At 44.4% G+C, this 21,200-nt stretch overlaps 1 protein-coding gene across 2 annotated transcripts in view; it reads left to right on the top strand.

The window, feature by feature from the left end:
• Nucleotides 1–21,200, top strand: part of LOC146177848 (BTB/POZ domain-containing protein KCTD3) — a 178,325-nt gene that overhangs the window by 25,886 nt on the left and 131,239 nt on the right. Inside the window, exon 3 of one of the 2 annotated variants that reach the window (XM_084580612.1) lies at nucleotides 322–367. In XM_084580612.1, the coding sequence (XP_084436738.1) occupies nucleotides 322–367 (46 nt within the window). Of the gene's footprint in view, nucleotides 1–321; nucleotides 368–7,974; nucleotides 8,172–21,200 lie in introns of those variants that run through there. The other variant, XM_084580613.1, reaches the window with a different exon arrangement.

Genomic DNA, 21,200 nt, shown 5'->3' with positions numbered 1-21,200 from the left:
GTCTTTAAGATTCAGAAGGGGCACACATATTGTTGGCCAACTAGGCTTGTTGACCATCAGTAACTTTGTTGATGGTTGTGTTGTTGCTATTCCAGGAAAAGTAAGCCAAGATCTTTGCACTAGAGGAATTAGAGGAAAAATAAGTAGCAGTTGAAAGACTAATATGGGGTGCACGTCCCCCACAGCCTTTTCACACATTATCCACTGGTTGTAACAGGCATGAGCATTGCCCACTACATTCGAAGACTGGTGCAATGTCATGGGATGTGTTGACTAGCCATCGGTTTGCAGACCGTTTACTGATTTATTTATTTTTTTCAGCATGCTGAGTGGACGCATATCCAGCCACCGGGATGAGACAGGAGCGGTGAGGGATTTTGCAGTGTGTTTCCTTCGGTGTGGTTGAAATTTATTTGCAACTGTAATGACGTAGTTATCACTGCACTGCTGGTTGTTGTGGTGCCGTTGCCTTGTAGTCTGTGTGCTTACCAGGACAGTGTACTTTCTGTTTGAACATTGTGCATTGGAGGAAAAAGTGCAGTGCAGCATGTGCAGTGCCAGAAGAACAGTGCTTCGGGCTGGTTCCTTCATCATTATGGAACAGCAGTACAGGCGCACATGGTCGGTATGCCCCTTGTTCTCGTCTTTGTTCTTTGGCACTGTTTCATAATAATGCAGTTTCAGAACTGAGTGTGAGCTTATTGTGCATAGATGCATTGAGCCAGAAGTGGAGACATATTATGGGCCAGAAAGGAGCACTTGACTCTGGCGCGCATGATTCTTTCATGGGCAATCTTCGAGGGCCATGAGAGCAGAGGCAGCCAATTTTACCAATTGTTTCCCATTTTTCTCACTACATTTCTGGCAAAACTGCTTGGACACTGGGCAGAAGCTTTCCTATCTCGCTTCACTTATCTTTCTCCCAGTGGTGCCTTGGTGGCAAAGCACTGGCTTTTGGTAACATGTTAACATTGTCCGAGAGTTCTTTGAGCGCAAACAGATGTGACATAGTGAAAGACGAGGAAGACAAGAGAAGCCACTTTTCATTATCCAAACTGTGTTCAAGCTACGTGTAGAAATGAGCACGCCATTGGTGTGGTGGGAATTTGAAACACTGGCCATCGAGGGACTCAATGTTCCTTCATGCAAAGCTGAAGGCAGCTCTTGTGCAATTGACACAGTTGGGGCATGTTATTGCAGTCATTTTGTGTAAGTCATTTAAGCACTGGAGTTTCGTTCTTTTTTTTTCCAACGGAATGTTTGAGGTCACTAGTGTCTAAAATAAATTAGTACAACAAGCCTTTTCTTATCCTTCAAGGTAGCTCCATTATTAGGCACATCCCTTCCTTGCCAGTAATATGTAATGATGCCAAGTTATTGGGGCTTCAGTGTGAAAGCACCTCTGGAAATGAATCAGGTCCTTAATTGTCATACTTATAGAGGCGTACATGGGCCAAAATTCTGAGCCCGAGTCAGGCCCGGCTCGGTGAATCCTGCCGCGCTGAAGTTTCGGTGCTGTAACTCGTGGCTGGAATGAATAACAAGTTCTTAGCACGAAAAGCAAGTTTTGGGTAAGCGACTTCTTAATTTTCGTTACACGGTGAGCTCGTCTTGCCCACTGTGTGCCATTCGCTGTGCTGTTTAAGGCGCCGACAAGGCTCCGACACTGCACTGCCTGCACCGAGAAACGAGAGGAAACTCGAGCACCGCGGATATGATGAGATATTTCCCGCTTCAACCGATGCCAGTCAAGGTAGGTGCTAGTCACAAAAACGACTTGTGAAAGGCGACAGTGTGGTGTGAATCTCGAAGCGGATACTTAAAAGAATAACAGCGGGGATACCTAAGCATCTGTGCCAGTGTCAGCAAAGAGGAGACGAGAAAGCCGAAACTGAATAGCCCACCAGCTGCCCTAGCGGCCCATATATGCTCGGCCATTGACGGCTGCCAGAGATCAGTTCACGGCGAGAAGGTATGGAAAAAAGCATACCGATACCAGGAGAGAACTCTGAAGCTCTCGCGTGGAGAATGCCGCTGCACACTCTAGAAGCCTATCGCACCATGGCCATATTTGTGTTTTCGCAAAAGTTGCATGTGCTCAGGATCAGGGTGTCTGGCTCGGCCCAGCTCGCCAGAGACAGATATACACTGGCCCGAGCCCAGCTCGAGCCCGAGGTAGAGGGCTTGCGAGCGGCCTACACCCGGCCCGTGGACCGGGCCGGGTATGGGCTTTCGGGCCGACCCAAACCCCGTGCACAGCTCTATAGAGGTGACGGAGTATGTTTTACAAAGCCTGTCATTGAAAATAACATTAGACAATTGAAGTGTGCAGTCAATACTATAACAAAGTACACTACATGTTCCCTTCAACAAGATATGTTCCTTGTTAGCAAACAAATTGTAATATTCAGATGGCTAGAGGGATCATGCTTCTGCTATTCAACTTTTGCACCATTGGAACCCATTTCTGTTATGCAGTCCATCATACCCAGAACTGCGGCACAAAGTATACAAACACATAGAAACACAGCACAGGCACACGCTACCAACTGTAATACAGAACGGAACCTGAACTTCCTCTTTCACATCCAGCCACAACTTCCTCCTCTACTCCCAAATGTGTCCGTATGTGTCCTTGGTTGTTCCTTGTTCTGTCCCTGCGCTATTTTTGTTGTTATTCAGTCCATTATATACTTGCTGTTAAATGATGGCACCTTTAGTGAATTGTAACATGCAAAAAAAATTACGTTAGCTTGGATGCATTCTTTACCTTCCATGGGGTATGTAACATCATCATCATCATCAGCTTGACTATACCCACTGCAGGGCGAAGGCCTCTCCCATATTTCTCCAATTAACCTGGTTCTGCGCTAGCTGCATCCACTTGACCCCTGCGAATTTCTTAACCTCATTCGCCCGCCTAAATTTCTGCCGCCCCCTGCTACGCTTTCCTTCCTTTGGAATCCAGTTTGTTACCCTAAGCGACCATCGGTTATCCTTTCTTCGCACTACATGTCCGGCCCATGCCCATTTCTTCTTCTTAATTTCCACTAGATTTCTTCTTCTTAATTTCCACTAGAATGTCGATAACTTGAGTTATTTCTCTGACCCACTCTGCACGCTTCCTATCTATCAATGTTACCCCTACCATTTTTCGTTCCATAGCCCTCTGGGTTGCCCTCAACTTAAGTAGAACCCTCTTGGTTAGCCTCCACATTTCAGCTCCATAGGTGAGTACAGGTAAGATGCAACTGTTGTTTACTTTCCTCTTGAGCAATACCGGTAAGCTGCTAGTCATAATCTGCGAGTGCTTGCCAAATGCGCTCCATCGCAATCATATTCTTCTTGTTAATTCCTTTTCATGGTCCAGATCTGTGGTTACTACCTGTCCTAAGTAGACATATTCGCCTACTACTTCCAGTACTTCGCTACCTAATGTAAACTGCTGTTCCTTCCCGAGGCTGTTGAACATTACCTTAGGCTTCTGCATATTGATTTTCAAGCCTACCTTTCTACTTTTCCTGTCTAGGTCATCAATCAATATTTGCAGTTCATCCCCCAAGTTGCTTAGCAAGGCAATGTCATCAGCAAATCGCAGATTATTGAGGTATTCTCCATCTACCCTTATCTCTAACTGCTCCCATTCCAAGTCTCTGAATACTTCCTCTAAACAAGCTGTGAATAGTACTGGGGAGATTGTGTCTCCTTGCCTAACACCTTTCTTTATGGGAATTTTGTTACTTTCTTTATGCAGAACTATGGTTGCTGTGCAGCCACTATATGTATCTTCCAACACTTTCACGTATGGCTCGTCTACCTCCTGATTTCGCAATGCCTGCATCACCGTCGAGGTTTCAACAGAGTCAAATGGTTTTTCGTAATCAATGAATGCTATGTATAAGGGCTGGTTATATTCCGAGCATTTTTGTATCACCTTATATGGATATGATCGATAGTAGAGTACTGTTTCCGAAAACCTGCTTGATCCTTTGCTTGGTTGCAGTCTAAGGTTGTCCTGATTCTATTAGCGATTACCTTAGTAAATACCTTATACGTAACAGACAGTAAGCTGACTGGTCTGTAATTTTTAAGGTCCTTAGAGTCCCCTTTCTTATGAATGAGGATAATGCTTGCATTCTTCCATGGTTCCAGTACCGTCGATGACACCAGGCACAGTGTATATAGGGTGGCCAGTTTTTCTAGCACGATATCCCCCCCGTCCTTCAACAAATCTGTAGTTATCTGATCCTCTCCAGCTGATTTTCCCCTTTTCATAGTTTCTAATGCTTTCTTTACCTCATCCTTCGTTACTGGTGGAACGTCTGACTGTTTTTCCCTACCGCCAATCTCGTTACGGTCCTGACTACTTTGGCTACTGTAGAGATCTGTATAGAACTCCTTGTCTACTCTGACTATCTTGTCCATATTTGTGATGACATTGCCTGCCTTGTCCCTTATCGCATACATCTGGTCTTTGCCTGTGCCTAATTTCTACTTTACCGCTTTAAGGCTTCCCCCGTCCTTTACAGCATGCTCAATTTAATCCATGTTATACTTCCTTATATCTGCCACCTTGCGCTTATTGATTAGCTTTGATGTCTCGGCCAATTCGATCTGGTCTGTTGGATTGGAAGCTTTCATACTCTGGCGTTTCTTAATCAAATCTTTCGTCTCCTTAGACAGCTTACCGGTATCCTCTCTAACTATCCAACTACCTACTTCTACCGCGCACTCAGTAATGATATCTTTGAAATTACTGTTCATTGCTTCTAGGGTAATGTCCCCATCCTCGGTTGGAGCTGAATATCTATTTTGTAGCGAGATCCTGAACTCTTCTGCCCTCCCCCTCGCCGCTAATTCGTTGATGGGTTTCTTTCTTACTAATCAGTTGCATTCCTTCTTCAGATTTAGGCTAATTCGGGACCTCATCATCCTGTAGTCAGTGCATCGCACTTTCCAGATTACCGCTACATCTTGCATAATGGCGGGGGTTGAACACAGTATGAAGTCAATTTCATTTTTAGTCTCCCCGTTAGGACTTTTCCATGTCCATTTCCAGTTCTTTCGTTTGCTGAAGAAGGTATTCATGATTCTTAAGTTATTGCGCTCTGCAAACTCAACTAGTAACTACCCATTGCTATTCCTAGAGCCAATGCCATAGTCACCTGCTGCCTGGTCTCCTGCCTGCTTTTTCCCTACCTCGGCATTGAAGTCGCCCATTAGTACAGTACTCTGCGTCTTTACTTTTCGCATTGCCGATTCTACATCTTCGTAGAAGCTTTCAACTGCCTGGTCATCATAACTACATGTAGGTGCATAAGCCAGTACAACCTTCAGTTTATACCCCTTGTTAAGCATAATTAGGATGCCTGCCACCCTCTCATTAATACTGTAGAATTCATCTATATTACCCGCTATATACTTATTGACAAGAAAACCTACTTCTGGTTGTCGCCTCTCTGGTAAACCTCGATAACACAGTACATGTCCATCCTTCAGTGCAGTATATGCCTCATTCGGCCTCCTAACCTCACTAAGCCCTATGACATCCCATTCATACCCTCTATTTCCTCTAACAGCACTGCTAAACTAGCTTCACTAGCTAGTGTTCTAGCGTTAAGCATTGCCAGGGTCAGGTTCCAATAGCGGCCTGTCCAGTGGAGCCAGGAATTCTTAGCACCCCCTGCTGCGTCACAGGTCTGACCGCCGCCGGGGTCAATTGTTCCGCAGCCGCTGGTGACTGAGGGCCGGGGTTTTATGGAGCTTATCATGAGAGGTCATGGCCAATTACTGCACCAGGGTGGCCAACTCCTGCTCTGGTGAGGGAGTGCATTGCCGGAGGTGTTCATTGGCATCAGGTCGCACCTCAAACCTATGTAAGCAATGCCATCGACAGGCGAATTTTTTATTTTTTTTTAATTCGGTGGAGAATCCGCCTTTTGCGCGAGTTTTCTGCGCATGCGCGAAGTCGTAGCGGCGACCGATGGAAACACATTGGACGGCGTCGACGGCGTTTCTCGGCGCCGCCAGTGCACGGGGGCTGGCGGCACCGGGCGGCACGGTGACCGTCACAGGCTTGGCAAAGCGATGCCGACCACATCTGCCGCGTACAGTTGCAACTCTCTAGGCGTGCCGGGATGCAAGACGCGGTTTTTCAGGTTTCCTTCGGCGAGCCGCGGCCAACAACGACGTGGGGCTTGAATTAGGGCCACCAAGCGTCAAGATGTGAATGGCTGACCTTAGCAACCGACTGCATACTCTCGACTGGGGGAAAAACACTTCGTTACAGGTATGTATGCATCTAAAGGAAATGTGCATGATGAAAAGTATCTACCGGAGTTTGCACCAAACCTGTAAGCCACCAGGGATAGCCGCAATGAGCATTTGTTCGGCGCGTTTGATGGCGATGTATTTTGTCATTTGTTTTCTTTATGTGCAAAGGGGCCGGGTAGTGCAGATATCACAGGTGGCTGTGTGCACTAGACCGTAATATTTAGCATGTTTTATCGCGACTGCCGCCTGACTAAAAAGAAAAAAAAATTGGGCGTTTGTTGTGATGCATTGCCATTCGTGAGCCGAGTGGTTGAGCTGGTCATGAGGCTTGCGAACAGCAGTGCATTAAAGCGCCGTATTTTTTTTCTTGTTAGTGAGGTGGCAGTCACAATAAAACATGCTAAATATTACGGCCTAGCACACACAGCCGCCTGTGATATCTAGGCTACCTAGCCCTTTCGTACAAAAGAAAAGAAACGACAAAATACATCGCCTTCAGGCCCCGGCGCAACTAAAGCAATCACGCACCGAAGAAATCCTCAGTGCAGCTATCACTGGTGCGTTACAGCCTGGGTGAAAACTCCAGTAGGTACTTTTCATCATGCATATTTCGTTTAGATGCATACATACCTGTAGTATCTGTGTTTTTGCCGCTTGGAGCATATGACGCACTTGACACTCTTGCACGACGCACAGTATTTGTTTTTTAAATTAAAGGCTTGCCTTTGTGCACGCCAAAGCATCTGGATTTTGTTCCTTTGGTGTACGCAATCAGATGCACTTCGCTAGGGAGCTTGATAATCGTCGTCTTCGTCCAACCGTTTGCAGCGGCAAGGATACCGCCCGGCATAATAAATGAGTCTCCTGGAGGGTTTTTGCTCGTTCACTTGCAGAGTGGATCGCTTTGGACGTAGAACAGGGTTGGTTCCTGACCGAGATGCGCATCCGATATGTAGGAGATGCACATTTGTCACCAAGTTGTTGATTCCGCAGAAATCGCGGCAGAGGCAGAAAGGAACGTTGTGGATCCTTTCACAACAGAATGATCATTCTCTGTGCACCGTGAACCTATTCACCACTGCGACCACACCCGTTCTGACTCCTGAGGGCAACCGGCTACCGCGCTGAATCATCTGTTGCCAGAAAAATGCCGCTCGTTTCCTGCGGTGTGCATTCCGGCCGGGACAATGCCCTTTTCAGGGGGTGTGTATATGTGCCTCTCTGCTGAGCTTCGTAGATGAAATCCTATAGCTGCACGCTTGTAGATGACGCGAGGAGGAAGCGACGCCCATTGCACCATGCCGGCGCCGCGGTGACCGCATTGTGCTCAGTAACTCAGACACCCCGCGCATACGCGCCGCTCGAAGTCGCAGGAGACGATTCCACCTAGCTCTGCAGCATCAACAAACCCCTGGCTGCTTTGCCCTTTGAGATCCCTCTCTCTCTCTCCCTCTCTCTGCCCCCGCGCTCTCCTGTCTGCCGAAAACCTGCACGCTGAGAGTGTCTCATTCTGTCACGTCGAACACGGCCCGCGCTACACGCTCTTACAATACGAAGATAGTATATGCGTACGTGTGTTATGAGTGGATTGTGAAAACGCTCTACATTCCCCAATACTGCGTGAACATCATATACTGCAATCACTGTCATTACTTTCCGCCCCGAGGCCAAAAAAGGGGGGGAAGCTTTCACTTTCCACCTGCGTTGGCGTGGCCATTTCGTATGCTGCGCTTTCGCGTCGTCTGCTGTCCTGCTGTCCAATGTGTTTCTCGCCCGCTCCCGCATGATGGCGCCACATCCTCCCGCAAAAGGCGGATTGTGCGGCGCCGGGATTTCAGCCCCAGTCCTCTTGCATGCGAGGAGGATGTTCTACCACTACGCCACTGCTGCACCCCTGGGTATGTAACATCATCATCATCAGCAGCAGCCTGACTATACCCCCTGCAGTGCGAAGGCCTCTCCCATATTTCTCCACTTAAACCCGGTTCTGTGCTAGCTGCATCCACTTGACCCCTGCAAACTTCTTAACCCCATCTGCCCACCTAACTTTCTGCCGCCCCCTGCTACGCTTTCCTTCCCTTGGAATCCAGTTTGTTACCCTAAGCCACCATCGGTTATCCTTTCTTCGCATGGGTATGTAACACCATGCCGCAAATCTTCTAAAGGGAATTTCTCAAGGTGCATTATGGTAGCCTTCGTCTTGGCCCCCTTTGTTTGTGATGAATTGGCCTAAAGGGATGATGAAGTTAAAAAGGCATTTATAGGCATTGTGAAATAGTTCCTTAACCTTTAATTTTTACTTACCACAGGTTTGGCCATCTCTAGCTGAGGTTTAAAAATGTATACCAGAGCATCTTGTACTATGTTGTTGACTATAATCTGTAGTTACCTGGTGGTATTTTGGTCAATATAATTTAAATTACTTGTCAAAAATCATAAAAATTTTAATTATCTAAATTAGTCAGATATTGCATTTCTGCTGAAAATTCCAGGGCCAATTTGCATAGTGCCTGAAATATTACTTTCTTTTTCTCTGTCTGCAATAAGCTTTTACCGGTTTGAAAAGAAGGTGTGTGAGATATGAAAAGACCTCACTTGACCACGCACTTGTTCAGTGTGATACCAGGAGTCTCCAGTGCGGAGCCCATGAAATTGCTGCCTGTAATGGAGCTGTCATGGTGAGAGATAGAAACAGTGGAGTGGGATCTGGTGAAAAAATTGACCTACATAGAGTAATTTCAATTTTTATTCTGAAGAGTTTCAAAATTTTTCCCGCTTTTAACTGTGGCTCATTTGCGGGAAAACTGAGTGCAGTGCTTGCTTATTGAGGTAACTTTTGTGTCGTGGTAAGTTTTACAGTGGTACCTGGTAGAGCCATGCATGATGCAAAAGCATGATCGCCTGCGTTGAGATCACAAACCAAAACCTGCAAATGCAATTTTATTGCTGGAGAGCGTAGTGGCGCAATCTCTTTGCTGCGGTAGAAAGCGTTACGACACGGCGCCAAGGGGAGTGTTGCAAGGTGCGTGGGTCATTTGAATACGCCATTTAAACCATTTTGTCTGCTTCAGCTGAAGCAATTCAAACATTTGCATTAAATTTAGCGAAAAAATATCAGATACCACTGATTTAACGAGGCTTTATCAATAAAAAGGCATTGTTTGATTTCTTTTCTAAAGTTACTATCCAATTCAGCTGATATCGTCTGCTTTTGTGGCTTTCTTTAAAGTATGGGATGGTGACATTGCATAGTCCTGAGCTGTGTTTTTCTCATTTATTTCATTGTATGGTGCGGAGTTTTTATTCTTTTGTGATGTTCTGACATCCTTGTTTCACTGTGGTGTGGTATGTGGCATGTGGAAGTTCGATAAAGGTGATAAAAAAGCACTCGGAATATAACCAACCTCTATACAAAGCATTCATTGATTACGAAAAATTATTTGACTCAGTTGAAACCACATAACGTCTTGTGAAACATTTTGGAATCGGCCTATAGGTGTGTCATATGTGAAAGTGCTCGAAGGCATCTATAGTGGCTGCACAGTGGCAGCACACAGCGTTTTCTCCCTAAAGGAAGTACTAAAATTCCCATAGAGAAAGGTGTTATGTAAGCAGACACGATCTCCTCAATACTGTTCACAGTTTGCTTAGAGGAAGTATTCAGAGAGTTCGGATGGGAGTAGTTAGGGTTGATGGAGAATATCTTCGTTCATAATCAATGAATGCTATGTATAAGGGCTGGTTCTATTCCGAGCATTTTTCTACCAGGTTAATGGTATGGATATAATCGATAGTAGAATACCCTTTCCGAAAACCTTCTTGATCTTTTGCTTGGTTGCAATCTAAGGTTGTCCTGATTCTATTAGCGATTACCTTAGTAAATACATTGAGGGTAAACAGCGCCAAAAAGACGAGGACATAAGAAGTGCACAAACGAGCACTGACTTTCAACTAAGCTTTATTGCTTGTCCCGCAAACATATACTGGGAACAATCAACAGAAGGAAACGTAATGACACTGATAAACATGGATAATATCTCCAGCTGTGGATGACAACAGCGGCGTCATTCCCTTGCATTCAGAAACCTCAATTCCTTCGCTGTTAGAGCCACCGAAGCACTACTAACACAATCATCATCTACTTTCGCGATTTCAACGGCTTCCAGAATTTCATGGGTTAGCTGATTGTGGTGTTTCTTTATCGCTCTAGTTTATTCAAATTGAGGCGTGCAATTAACACAATCCCTGCAGTGAATGCCGAGGTGCGCTTTCACTGCTTCGTGCACATTGTAATGGTGCTCTTTGAGGCGCTCATTGAGGCAACAACCCGTCTGCCCAATATATTGTTTACCCCAAGAAAGCGGAAAGGAATAAACAACACCTTCCTGACAGGGCACAAATTGATTTTTGTGTCTAACCGAGCAACGTTGCACAACGAAGGCAGCATTGTTAACCTTCTTGCAAATCTTCCCCAGTTTGTTGGGTGCTGAAAGGGCGACTCTGATATTAAATCAGCTTCCTATTTTCTTCAACTTGTGTGAAAGGCCGTGAATATATGGAACTACTGTTACTTTTTCTTTTTTCTGAACGGTTGCAGGTGGAGCCTCGTCCTCGTTCTTTTTCTTCGACCTTAAACCTGAAAGAATTGATTTTGCTGTTGTGACAAGCAGCTGCTTGTGATACCCGGCATTCACTAGTTGTTGGGTTTGATAATCGAAGCTGCCTTTCATGGAATGGAAGCATGGCTTTTTAAGTGCATTACTATAACAGGACTTGACAACGGCTCTTTTCACTAGTTTTGAATGAGATGAAGCAAATGGAAGTAATGGTTTACTGTTTCGTGGTTCGTACATCTAGCATGTATGACTAGGTAAAAAGGGTAGCTTGAGGTCAAGAAATCTGATCGCGTTATCTTTAGGAACTTCACAGGTTAAGATCAGCGGATAAAGGCACTCTTCAAAAATAGATTTAATGTCTGGCAAAATTCTCTCGAAGTCATTAATGTTAGTGTCGATCAGGACAAGAAAATCAACGAAATGGAACCACTGCACAACCTTCGACCCTTCCAGATTTCTCAACTTCATGCCTTTTTGCGCTAGAAGAAGATCACTTAGCACAGGTGCAATACATGAGCCAATGCATCCCCCTTGTTTTTGCAAGTAGATTTCGTTATTCCAAGGGACAAATGTAGAAGTCAGATAAGTTAGTAATAGTTCTAAAAAACCTGCCACAGACAGGCTTGTCTCGTTCTGGAACGCCAAGACACCTTGACAGTCAATACAGTCTTCTATGCACGAAAGGACGCACGTCTATGCCCATCATTTTTGTGCTGTTTACCCTCAATGGATCACCAACTTGCCCAAGCGTATGTTTTAGCTCAGTAAATAACTTATATGTAACAGATAGTAAGCTGATAGTGCAGCGGTGGTGTAGCGGTAGAACATCCGCCTCGCATGCAAGAGGACAGGGGTTCAAATCCCGGTGCCGCGCAATTCTCCACCGGACGAGAAAAAAAAATAAAAATCCGCGTGTCGATGGAATTGCATAAACAGGTTTGGGGTGCGACCTGATGCCGGTGAACACCTCCGGCGACGCACTCCCTCACCAGAACAGAATTACTGCACCAGGCCACCCTGGTGCAGTAATTGGCCGCAACCTCCTATGATAAGTTCCATAAAACCCCGGCCCTCAGTCACCAGCAGCTGCGGAACAACTGACCACGGCGGCGGTCAGACCTGTGACGCAGCAGGGGGTTCGATTTCCACTGGTCGATCGGAGCTGGGCGCCCGAGCCGACCTAAAGCGCTACAGAGCGAATCAGCCTTGGTCCTTGGTCAACCAACGGAACGTGTAGAGCGCGCGGCGGAAGTAAAGCTGAGCCGGTTTCGATAGTTGTAGCCGCATCCCAGCGCCAAAATGGTTGCGGTTGATAAATAGGCAGGAGTGAGGCCCTCAACAACTTGCTTTCTCATTTTCTTTAATGCTGCAGACGTTTTTCGATAGACGCACTTCGACATATTCGCGCAAAAAACGATGACATCCAGCGTCCTCTGCCGATGGGCCGGCGTTGCTGCGACCCGGTTGGAATAAGCTAGAAGCTTGGTGCAACCGGGTGAAAATAAGCAAACCGTTATTGCAACCCATGGATTGGCTTGGCTTTGTTTATTATTTTCGGATTGGGGTTTTTGCAGGAAAGCCAAAGGCAGATCACGTGTCGTGTGTTTGTAAACGACGTTTGGAATGTGTGGTCGTGTGAATCGCGATTTTTGCGCATTTTGTGCCTCAGTGCTCATCTTGCAGTTTCTTCATGGATTACGTTAGCAACGACAGAGGCGATAGACGCAGTAGAGGCTTCGTGCATCCGCGGAAGTTGAAAGAGTGCTCCTACCTGCGAACCCCGTCGGTCTCTCCGTTCATTCTGCAACAAATCATATTTGCGTGTTGCTTCACGAACAGGGCGTCTTGGATTTATTTTTGAAGCATGAATGGTGCACAGTGTGGCATACTAGAAACCAATAGCGTATGTAAAAGGCCTGTGTATGTGGATCGTGATTTGGTTTGTGCTGCCATGGAAGAAGAATATTCTCAACGTGTAGGTGATCTTGGCTTTCGTTTTGAAGGTTGCGGTGTTTATGTAATCACCGTATGTGATCGCTTGGCTGATTCTGGAAGGGTGTTTATGTGCTCTTTCTTTTGCAATGCCGGGCACTCCAGATAAAACGAGTCTTTTCGAAGCTGCGAGCAGTTTTCCCAAAACTGCCTTAGCGAAGGGACACTTCTATTTCGCAATATTCACGAGGTGTGCGCGTTCGCGTAGTGTACAAGAGTGTGTAAGAAATATTTAGCATTCACCCGTTCCTACGTTCCCTGAATCGCACAGGGTATAGGCACTAAGATGGAGCCGAAATGGTGCCTTTCGCCCTCAATATATCCCAATATTAACTTCGAAAAAAATATCCAGCAGGTTCGGTACTCGATTTTCTTTTAGCGCTTTTCCCAAGTTGCGTCGCCTGTGTGCACGCATTTTTCACGTTGCCCGCATTCTGCTGAAGCTGCCTGAATTGGACAAACCTCTATCCACTAGTTTGATCCAAGGCTTTCTGACCGACCGCTAGCGGTTTGTAACTGCTAATACCCAGTCCTCTTTTCCAAAGTTTTCTTTCAGCTATGTGTTCCACAAAGCACTGTGCCTTACTCTTAACGATCTCCCTTCAGTAACTTCTACCATCCACATTTTAGTTGATGACTGTGTACTTCGCTGCTCTGTAACCAACTCGTCCGACGCTTCTGCCTTATATCTATATCTAATTCGCATACAGTAGTGATGTGCTATGTGGCCTCCGTCCCTGAGAAGCTTTAAACTGTTGATTTCTTCTCACCACTGCCAAAACAACACATCCTACTTACAAAATTAACACTAGTACTACTTTTTCAAAGAATTCGTTTAAGTGCCTTGGTGTTCACCTCACTAATGGCTTAACATTGTCTTGCCTTGTAAGCCATGTAACTAATTACTCTAATAGAACTGTTGGATACCTCTATCGTAACCTACCCATGGCTGGCACCTTCTTGTGTAAAATTACTAGATTACAAAATCCTTGTGTGATCACAACTTTAATATGCCAATGATATAGTTGATCCACACTACTGTAACTTTACTGAACCTTATGAGCCTGTTCAAAACCATGCCACCAGTTTCATTCCCTCGAATACTCCTTCAGCATCTCTGCCATGAAATCTCTGTAACAGTCTCTGTTCTCGTCACTGTACTTCATGCCCCTGCCTTTATCACAAGCTTTTCATACAAGACCTCATGGCAGTCGTCTCGGCTAACCTGTGTATAGAACACCTTGCACAGGTCATCGTAAAAGTGGCGTTTCACCGCATGCCCGCACCACTACATTTCATGAGTCATTCTTCGCAAGCACTGTTCACAACTGCAATCATCCCTCATCAGTGATCCTGTAAGCTTCAATACTGCCATCGAAGAACCTGTCTAATCATAGCCATGTATACCACTAGCCTGTCGCCATTTATCACTGTGCACAAGCCCATTCCTTCTGTAAAGTCTTGCATTAGGACCTCTGAGGTATCAATAAACACATAAATAAAAGCATGGTTGATAAAGATTCCTTACAATATAGGAACTGTGATTATGTTCGGCAGGAATATTTATATATATGTAACTGGATCATGTTGAACGGTGTTAAGCTTGAGCTTGGCACAATTGTCTTTCCTGTGATATTAAACTTAGAAATTAGGATACTGAGTGATAACACTGACATGGTGGCTTGCCTTTTGAACTTAGAATGAACTTAGAATTTAGAATTTGATTGCAGTATTCCTTTCTTTGCATTCATCCTAAATGCAGGGGTGGAAGTGCTGCTTCATTCTGCTCCAGCCTGCTTTCCCTCCTCCAAAATTGCTCCAACTCGACTGCATCAATGTTCTGACATTAAATTTAGTGGAGCACGGCTTTGCCGCACAGTGGGCCATTACTGGTATTGACAGCAAGAACCGCAATCCGAGACAATTAAGTTAAGCGACTATGAGAAGCGCAGCTGGGCAATGGTCTGTTATGAGTTCTGTACACAGGGTATGTGGCTGGTGTAGTCAAAACAATGGCAACACACCGGTAGCAGAGGTGTAATGCATCTCACCCGAGCCTAATACGTATAAAATTTTAATATTACTTTTAGTATGCAGCATAATGTTTGCTTATAAGCAAATTTGAGGAATTCGTTACGGAAAATGTTCTGTGCACTTGATATAGCACCTACTCCTGGCCTTTTGAATCGCCTGTGGTGAGGGAAATGAGATCAGCGAGTGAAGCAGGCGCACCAAACTACTATGAGGTAGCGAAGCACTGGAAGTGGTAGACGAATATGTGTACTTAGGACAGGTAGTAACCGCAGATCTAGATCATGAAAGGGAAATAACTAGAAGAATAAGATTGGGATGGAGTGGATTTGGTAAGTATTCTCAGATTATGACTAGTATCTTACCGGTATTGCTCAAGAGGAAGGTATACAGCAGTTGCATCTTACACTTACTCACCTATGGAGCTGAAACATGGAGGCTAACGAAAAGGGTTCTATTTAAGTTGAGGACAATGCAGATGACTATGGAATGAAAAATGGTAGGTGTAATGTTAAAAAATAGGAAGCACATAGAGTGAGTTAGAGAAATAACTTGAGTTAATTACATTCTAGTGGAAATCAAAAGATGAAGTGGGCATGGGCAGGGCATGTAATACGTAGAGAGGACAACCGATGTTCGCTTAGGGTAATAAACGATTCCAAGGGAAGCAAATCGCCGCAGGGGACAGCAGAAAGTTAGGTGAGCGGATGAGGTTAAAAATTTTGCAGGAGTAAAGTGGATGCAGCTAGCACAGGTAGAGGAGTATGGGAGAGGCCTTCACCCTGCAGTTGATATAGTCTGGCCGATGATGACTACGAGCCATTAGAAACTTGTCCAGCTGCAACAAACTACATGATTTGTTTGTAGCGATTCTGCTGTGAATACAAGCAGGTGCTTCACCATCTAGCCTGTCATGCCTACGACAGACAAAAGCACACTTGGAACTCTTATGGAGGTGATGCCACTTAGGTGCCAGTCACTAAATGTGTTTTCAAAAGTGTTGGAAAGTCATACAGGGCCTATCGCCAGTGTGTTAAAACTAAGATAGCTCAAGCAATAATTTGAGCAGCCACAGAGGGCCATAAAGTAATGAATTTGAAGGGGAAAAAGGCTATACTTAAAGTGCCACCTATCTTCCCTGAAGGCGTTACTGGCCAGTACCCAGAAATTTATCGGTACAGGCGCAGGATCAAAAAGAATATGCACAATATAGAAAGCAGAAATGTGCTGTTCATTGATGTGAACTTCAAACTAGTGGTAATACTTGAGCGCATCAAAGTTGTAAAGTCCACCTTTCAATCTCACAAAACAGTATAAATCTCTTAGTTAAACGATCTTCAATTATGAAGTGTAGAAGGCAGCATTCCATTTGCTGCTATTTAACCCTTTGACTGGTTTTGCCGTACAGGTGCTGCGGCTGCATGCCGTTCCGCGGTGTTTTTGCAGTACGGGTATTGCGCTAAACGCATAGCGTTTCAAATAGTTCGACACTGGAGGTGATTTTTTTTTTTTTTTTCGGAATATTCGACAGTCAAAGAGTTAAGTGAGGAAGCTAGAATTCTATTATTAAAAGAGAGTCTAAAATCTTGCTCCAAGACATAATGTGATTGCTCCGAAACTCTAGTTTTATTGCTTCAAGGCTGCTCCGAAGTTACTTTATTACTGCTCCCTGAGCTGTTCTAAAATGCTTGAGCCTGCTTCCACCTGTGTAAATATGATTACTTTCTTCCTCTGTACGGCGCTTCAACCAAGAAAAAGCTCGGTTATAATTTCTTTTCCGTGTTTTTTTGTTTGTGTGACTAAACTATTTAAATTAATATTCTGCCTTAAGGTCTAAACCAACTTAATAATCTCCTTAATAATAAGCGAAGCATATAAGCAGAAGGAGCGATCACTTTCACTTTGACATTGGATGTTGCAGAAATTCAAGTTCATCATGGTTGACAGCAAAGTCTTATTCATTGTAATAAATTTATGGCTGTATCAATACTTGTGCATGTTACTTTTGGAATGAGGTCTTTGAGATTGAGATAGATGTGGTCAGAGGTAGGGAGATGAACACAGCACTGACTGTCAACTGAGGTTTATTGGAAAACAGAGGAATTTATGCACATTTTCATAACATGTGACTCAGCCGAAGTTAAAACGTCATATACACGTATACCAGTTTTCTCTCCTAACAAAGCACTGACAAAAAAAAAAAAATAACAATAAACAAGAAATCACAAAAATCCAAAACGCAAGTGAAGTAGTATACACCATGAGCAAGCACATGCCTCACTGCTAAACATTCGATGAAGACAAATGAAAAAGCCAGGTTGAGCTGTATATGGGTTTCCGTTGTCAAAATATAAAGTATGAATGAGCAGGATTAAGTCGTGTCGTTAGCCTTAAAAACCACCAGATATAGAACCGAAAACTGCCATACAAGAAAAGATATAACATACTAAGCGTTTTGAGTAAGCCTACGCTACTTACAGGATCTCAAGTTCTTTTTCACTGAGCATTATCAAAGGTGCACTGACGCACAAGCCCTTTTTCTGTTTGATGACTCTTGCCTCCAGAATCTCTCTTGTAATCTGCTTGTTGCTTCTACCAATAATCTTTGTTTTGTGAAGCCCAGTGCTTAAAGTCTGGCTCAATCGGAGGGAGTCTGTAGTGATTCGAGCATTGGTGGAAAGGGAAATAAAGAGAGAAAGTGGCTGGTTGCCTGTTTTGCAAATCGTTTTATACAAAGGGGAGAAACCATTACTTTTCTCCATCTCTGGTTTTTATTAATACTCAATGTGAAAATGTTGAAACGGTAGAGAAAAAATCTTCCAATTACACCACTGACAAGAACAAAACAATGGTTACCTGGTTTGTATTCTTACAGTCCTCATGCTTGAATTCAAGCTTGTGGGGATCTCGGACCCCTCTTAAATATTACGGGAGGGGGGGGGGGGGTGGGGGTCTCTGACACACCCCCTGGCTTTAAGCCCTGTAGAAGCCAGGGCATACAACCTGTGCACCTGCTGCAGTGCAAAGCAATGTTTCCTTTGCAGATGTTTCTTTTTTGCAAGTTTTTCATAGGTATAATTGTGTTCTCAGAGCCGTTCATTGAGGCATCTACCCATTTGTCCAATGTAACATTTCCCACAGCTTAATGGGATCTCATACACCACACCTGTGCTGCAGGGTACAAATAAAGTCTGGTGTTCTATGCTACATGCGCGTCGCTGCACACCACAAGTTTGAGTGATCCTACAAAGCTTCGATAACTTTTCCGAAGCTGTAAAAACTACTTCGATATTTACTTTTTTACCTATTCGTTTCAAATCATGCGATATGCTGTGCAGATAGGGTATTGCAACCAGATTTTGTTGTTGTATTCTGTCCACTGTGTTAGGCATAGTTTCCTTGCTGTTTGTTTTCATTTTTTTATAGGTTCCTTCAGCAACTGAGATGACACCATGTTCCGGATAGCCGGCTTCTTTCAACCTGTCAATTTGATGAATGAAGCTGCTTTCCAGGCATTTTCGAGATTATCTCATTCTTCTTTTGACTCCTCTTCCTTTCTTCTGTCACTAAATCTCATGTCAAACGTAAAATGGGAACAAATTTTCTCACCATCCCGGCACATTTCATTTTCCTCACTTTTGTTTCCCAACCTGGTGGGCTTGACTAGTCTTGCATCAGCTGACGGACTGGTTGGCCTTGGTGACCCGTACTCAGGACATTCTCGGTGCCTAATACTCCGTGTCGTTAAAGTTTCTTCCTCCTTCTCCCAGTGCATTTCTTTCTTTACTGTATCCACCTAAAGCATCTTGTCCCAACTATATCTCTCATTTGCATTAACCTAGAACACTGCTTTTCCTTTGCACCATTGCCATTCAGTCCCCCATTTATCTTGACTCTCCTCCTTTTAATTGGTGTACCTGGCTGGAGTCCTCCATGTCGAAGTGACAGATGGCCCTGGTTCTACAAGTTGCAAACCTCTTTGGCACTCATTTTTGTAGCCAAATAAAATTTATTACTACTACTTCTACTAGGTCTTGAAGTACAGTTTAAAGAGTTGAGGAAAGGTCTACAGGGACCAGCATAGCTGAAAGCGAAACTTAAAAAACACAATTAGACCTTAAACGTGGGTCATTTTATTTTGCAGTTCATAACTTATATTTTGGATAGTTCCAAAGAAGCTCTGAATGGTCGCTTTTGATCGTGCTTCTATACCTTAACATTTCTAACTGAAGGTATGAATGCATTCTAGAAAAGAAAGCAAAAGCTTCAGGGCTAGGCTTTTTTTGTGCTTCTAAGTGTTGAAATTTTTTAGAAAAATTTGGCATTGGCAGAACAGCCAAGTTGAGTATTAAATTTGGGTAAAATGAATTCTGCTTTAACCATACACTCTAAAATTGCCCAGTACTCTTGCTGAATTTTGGGGGTGCTATTAAAATCACTTGTTTTGACATTTCAAAAGCCTTTTTCTGTTTCTTCTTTGGCTGCATATACTGCAGCTAAGTCTCTTGATTTTAAGCGAGTATCTCAATTTTAAGGCACTTTTGATGACTCAGTACTCGTGCCTTTTCCTTTCTTAGAAATTTTTGCCTCAAATTCAAGTTAGTTTTTTATTTCATACAAAGAGCAAGCAGCCACAGTTAAGCAATTACTGTAAGTGTCTTGATGAGCTGGCCCATCAGGTGATGAGGAATGCTTTGTATATACTGATTCACTAAATGAGAAGCATGGGCATGTTCAACTCAAATAAAATTAGCTACCTTTTCTTAATCTTCAAAAAGCATTTGATACAGTGACCCTTAAGATTTTAACTACCGAACTGAACTACTTAATTGTCTTCTGCTGTCCATTTATTGCTATTCTTATGAATTTTTGCATCAGATTAAACAACCAAATCAAACCTGGTGATAATGTATCAGTAAAGGGGGTTGTAAAGGGTGGGGTTTATTCCATCTCCCATACTTTTTTCCTTAATTTAATAGCACAAGACTCAAAATTTAAACTTCCACGAGTTTGTCCTTCTAGAATGAACAAATTATGTCACTAAGTGTTCTGACAATGCAATTTCAGTGAATAAGAATCTGTTGGCACCATGCAGGGGGTCATGTCGACGCCCATGTCAGTATCTATATCAGTGTAAACTTTCCCAAAACATAATTCTAATGGCGTATTTAACGCAAGAAATTTTTATGCGCGGGCTAAATTGAAACCACTGTGATGATCGAGCGCGTACCTGGCCATAACCTTCTCTATTTTTTCGACCTGGCTCTCTTATGAGCCCGTTTCATATGTGCGGGTATACCTTGCTCTCGAAGCTTGCCGTCCCTCCTGTGCGCTAAGAAGGAGCAAGTGACAACTTCGGAGCAGTACGCTGCCATCTACGCTACCTGCTCGGGTAGTTCCGGCCGTACACAGGCGAAACCGAAACTATACAGCGGTTGAGCGCAAATCGCCACGCTAGTCATGCATGCTGCATACGCGCCACGCACCGCCGCGGGTGTCACTTCTTTCATAATGTTCGGGAGCGCCCGGGAGGAATGGCTAGCGAAGCGATCGTACAACGTACACCCGTACATATATATGCCGCGCGCACTAAATTATCCTCGACCGAGAGGTTTCGTTTTCTGCCATACGCGGCCTAAATTCGTGTGCTAAAAGCGGGGACGATAATGGTGTTTCCAAAATTTAAAAGACTGATATAGATATTATAATTGCGACCTCAGCAAACCTATAGCTGTTAGTAAATGAGGCGCTAGTGCGCATGACTAGTTAAAAAGTATTATCAGTTATATACCAGCGCCTGCTTAATTAATTGTTATCGCACCGCATACACGGGCACAATTAAAAGCCTCCAGCCAAACCAACCCGTGAAACTGCATGTTAATTCTGCAATGCCCGCAGTCCCGGCATAGTTTCTTTTTTCACGACTCGCACCCGCAGCAGCGGAGGCTGCAACGAATTGCATGCCGCCCGTAAGCGTGTACGTGGCGTCGATCGGCATTGCAGTGCACCGTTGTGATCATTTAAGAGCCAACAGATCCCGTACGTCTTTGTTGGCCAGCGTGTATAAACGAACTGTCTGGCGACTCGAGCAGGGTAAGCCATGCTAATTCGACCAGGAGGCGACTTCGTGCCAGGAATTGCATGGTTGCGATTTTATAGGAAGTCGAGATTGAATTGCGATGTCCCAGTGGAAGCTAGGTGGAACGGGACTGCATGGCCATGTCACAAAAACGTAGCAGCCGCGGGCAAAACCAAGCACCCAACAACGCAACAGTGCCTTCTCCCTCC

Source organism: Amblyomma maculatum, chromosome 10, assembly GCF_055883805.1.
Source record: "Amblyomma maculatum isolate TAMU_Amacu chromosome 10, ASM5588380v1, whole genome shotgun sequence".
Taxonomy (NCBI): Eukaryota; Metazoa; Arthropoda; class Arachnida; order Ixodida; family Ixodidae; genus Amblyomma; species Amblyomma maculatum.
This window is presented reverse-complemented; position numbering and strand designations above follow the sequence as displayed.